At 36.5% G+C, this 3,925-nt stretch overlaps 1 protein-coding gene across 1 annotated transcript; it reads left to right on the plus strand.

Moving 5' to 3' along the window:
- Positions 1–394: 394 nt before the first annotated feature.
- Positions 395–3,276, plus strand: LOC131319461 (transcription factor bHLH120-like). Its single transcript, XM_058349704.1, has 3 exons — positions 395–661; positions 1,189–1,554; positions 3,148–3,276. The coding sequence occupies exons 1-3, from the start codon at positions 398–400 to the stop codon at positions 3,238–3,240; spliced, it is 723 nt and encodes a 240-aa protein (XP_058205687.1). The 5' UTR covers positions 395–397; the 3' UTR covers positions 3,241–3,276.
- Positions 3,277–3,925: the final 649 nt, after the last annotated feature.

Here is a 3,925-nt window from a genome sequence, read left to right on the forward strand (position 1 = left end):
CGCGAAGAATGCTTTTAATTGTAGCCATTTTAAGTGCAATGTCTTAATTCACCCTGCTCTTTTTATGTTACAACTCCTCCAGGATGATACTGTAGGAGTTTAATACCCCATACTTATTTTGGTTTAGTTTTTTTTTGTACAAATCTCATTTTAACCAAATAAAGAAATGTTGGACTACATTTTTTAAATAAAATGAGAGGGTAGGGTTCAGCTTGTGGACAAATGTAGGACCAGTGAGCAGAAACAAGTCTTGGTTTGTTTAGGTTAGCTCATGGGCCTCATTTTTATATCCAATACCTTGTATGAGAAGAAAGAGTATATCAATATACACTGCATTCCAGGCATTGATTACTTCAACTTCTTGCACTAATAATTCAACACATTCTCCTTCTCATTAATGAGTTCTTTCGAGGAAAATGATGATCTTTGGTTCCAGATCTATTCCAATTATCCCGACCAAGAAAAAACTACCCAATTACAAGATCAGAGCAAAATTGATGTTCCCGAAAATTTCGGGGAAAGGCAGCCGGTACCGAATGCTAATGATCATACTTGCTTTAACAAGAAGGTGATTCACAGAGAGATGGAAAAGCAAAGAAGGAAAAAAATGGCCGCCCTTTTCTCCTCGCTCCGATCTCTTCTCCCTCCTGAACTTGTCAAGGTTCGCATGTCACCTCCACTTTTCTCTTTCATTCACTTCTCTATTCTTGCAGCTAATTAATTCTTGCAAAATTCCGGCTAGCTACCCTTTGGATGTAGCTGCAGTTACTATAACAATCTTGGATGGCTATCTCTGTCTTCTCTTCTTTCTTGCATGGGTAGTGTTGGTGGATTAGCGAATTAGATTACTAAAAGAGGTATTGACGATACTCAAATCAACTCGAATTCAGAAACCTTCTGGCACGTAAGTGCTGGTAAAAAGAGATTGAGTGTGCCCAAACCTTTGTAAAAAGCTTTATATGTAGTAAGATCCTGTTTGGTATGGCCTCGTATTTTACCTTATTCGCCTAAAATCTTAATGAATCTGGACACAGTTTGTCCTGATTCATCGACATTTTAAGCAAATAAGTCAAGAAGAAGCTATAAGACAGGAGCCCTAACTCTTCGGGTACAGTAAACTACACGACACCTCACAACACTTTGGATATCTCCTATTATGTTCTCAGGATTGTGTTCGTGGTCTAGCAGGGCAAGCGTTCAGCGGGCGATCACATAAACGAGGCAACGAAGTACGTCAAACACCTAGAGAAGAAAATCAAAGATTCGGGTGCCAAAAGAGACCAGCTACAAATTTTGTCTAGTTCAAGTACAACTACTACTTCCTGCAGCCATGGGAATGGAAGCTCAAGTAGTTGTTCAGCCAATTACGTTACAGTGTGCTGCAGGTCTATGGGACAAGTGGAGGTGATTTTGAGTACTGGTGGTGGCTTTGATCCGGCGGGGAAATTACAGCTATCAAGTGTTCTGAAACTGTTGCTTGACGAAGGACTTAGTGTTGTTAGCTGTGTTTCTGCAAAAGTAAATGAAAGGTTACTACACACAATCCAATCTCAGGTACTTCAAGTTTAAATGCCTTGCAATATATTGGTTGGCTTTTTTACTTCAGGTCTTGCTTATGGTTGGCTTCTCGCCAACCTTTTTCCCCTACCTTGGTAGGGAGTGAAGTATGATTGTCCTCGGCCTAATTGCCAACTTAGTTGAGATGTAGGGCTTTAGTTATGATTCGGCCTTCTCCCTGTTTCCTTTTAATCCTTGTTGTTAGTCCAAAAGCAACCCAAGAGGGGGATGAATTGGGTATCTCAATTATAACACGGAATTAAAAACTAATTGCAAGATAAAAATAAAACAAGCCAAATTGCCCCAAGTAAGATTCAAAGATTATCAAATAACACAAGCAATATAAATATGCAAAGCGAAAATTAAAGAGAGTAGGGAAGAGAGAATATCGAACGCAAGGATTTATAGTGGTTCGGTCCACAACTTCACGGCCTAGTCCACTCTCCATGTGTCCAACTTGGGATTTGCTGCACTATCTTCAATAGTTACAATCCTCTAGCTTCGCGGGTGCTTAGACAACCTTTACAACGAGCAATCTATCCCCAATCGCTCCGACTAATTTTGACTCTGGTGCTAGTCACACCTAACCCAACTAGTTTTGACTCCGATGCTAGTAACACCTAACTACCAAGTGATTTTCTCTCCAAAACCACTCACAAAAAGTAATCACTCACAAGAGTAGAATAAGGGTGTACAATCTCTTTTACAATAAAGATCAAAATAAGAGCTCTCTCACACAAGTGTATGAATATCAAGATATAGAATCGTGTATGAAGAGTTCGATCACTGTATGCCTTAGAGTATTTCGGTGAGGCTCCATTCTCTGTCTTTTTTTTCTTCCTCAATCTTGAATATATGCTTCCACAATTGAACGTTAGATGCATCCCCTGATTTTTGGAAAATTATCCAATACATTATGGCCTTGATTGGATAAATCCTTCATAGCAAAATTCCATTCCTTTTTGTCACTAGCTGTTTGAACCATTTTGGAAGCCATATTCCATTTGACTTGTTTTCTTCATCAATCAGGAAATCAATCCTCCATGTTTTTTTAATGAGCCCATCATTTAACCGTTAGAACCAATTTAGGTAGCCAATCAACTCTTGTAGTTTCCATTTCTTTTCTGCAGTAGCCGTTAGAGAGAATTAAGCTCCCAAGTAATCTTAAATCTTTCTCATTCATTAGCATTTTGCTTTCCATAAAATCCCTTGCAGCCAATTTAAAAATATGAGAAGATTTGTCCTTAATCTTCCTCCTTTCAATTTATCTTGACCATTAAAGATAGTGATTTGGTGTAGCAATCTTCCCATGTGCACTTCAACCAAATCCTACAAAATAAACATTAAGGTATTTCAAATATCACAATATTAATTATATTTCTTTTCAATAAAAATAAATTTTGTTATCATCAAAATCAATAAGATATTCCATACTCCATAGAAACCTTTGGGCTAACACTTGTAACTATGTTTCTTAGATTAATAAAAATATTCATTGGTAGGCTTTTAGCGAACGGAGATTACGAGTGCAATATTAACTTTTCTCTTCCTTACCCTTTCTTTTTTTTTCTTTTTAAACTTTATTTACAGGTGAATAACCCAACTTGTTTCAATCTATCAGCCCTGCAACAACAATTGAGCAATTTATTCGATTCCGCGCCCAAAACCAATTTAGTACTGTAAGAATTTTATAAGCTTGATGATGTTTAGCTTTGAACAATTAATTAGTTCGGCTTCGTTTCCAGATTCAATGTTTTTAATCATTTCCTGATGTTCCATCTTTTTCATGAATTACTTAGTGAGAAACTCAAGGAATGCATGTGAAATATTTTCTTGTAGATTTTAGAAAACAATTTCTTGGGAAAACATGATCCTTTTTTGTCCAAGTACAAATCACTACCATCTAAATCCTTCTCTGTGTTGGGAGTTAATTTATACCTCCACAATATTTAGCTTTTCTACTGAAATGTGAAGTTTGGAATAATGTAACGCCTCTATTTTGGTTAATCTTATTTAAACATTAGAAAGAGATTTCTAAAATGATTTCATATTTTAGAAGCATTAAAGTTTGAAAAGCCTTGCCAATTCAATTCACATTACAACATCTCGAAATCAAATGTAACCGTACCAAAATACTTATAGAACACAATTTCAAAAATACTTAATTGATAATACAGAACAACTACACGTAAAGCATCCTAAGTTCGACAATTTCTTCTTCGGTCATCATGACCTCACCTTCTTCAAACGGTCCTTCCGTTCCGTTTTCAACCCCTGGTATTTTGAATACATACCACGGTATATAACACTCAATAGTAAAACCTAACCAAAACCAATAATTTACATATAACAAGATATATTGCAGTTG

This window comes from Rhododendron vialii, chromosome 3a (genome assembly GCF_030253575.1).
Source record: "Rhododendron vialii isolate Sample 1 chromosome 3a, ASM3025357v1".
Taxonomy (NCBI): domain Eukaryota; kingdom Viridiplantae; phylum Streptophyta; class Magnoliopsida; order Ericales; family Ericaceae; genus Rhododendron; species Rhododendron vialii.

Coding starts and splice junctions, on each gene's coding strand:
- LOC131319461 (XM_058349704.1), top strand. CDS start 398: ATGAGTTCTTTCGAGGAAAATGATGATCTTTGGTTCCAGATCTATTCC. Junction 662..1,188: donor TCCCTCCTGAACTTGTCAAG/GTTCGCATGTCA, acceptor GTGGTCTAGCAG/GGCAAGCGTTCAGCGGGCGA. Junction 1,555..3,147: donor TACACACAATCCAATCTCAG/GTACTTCAAGTT, acceptor CTTTATTTACAG/GTGAATAACCCAACTTGTTT.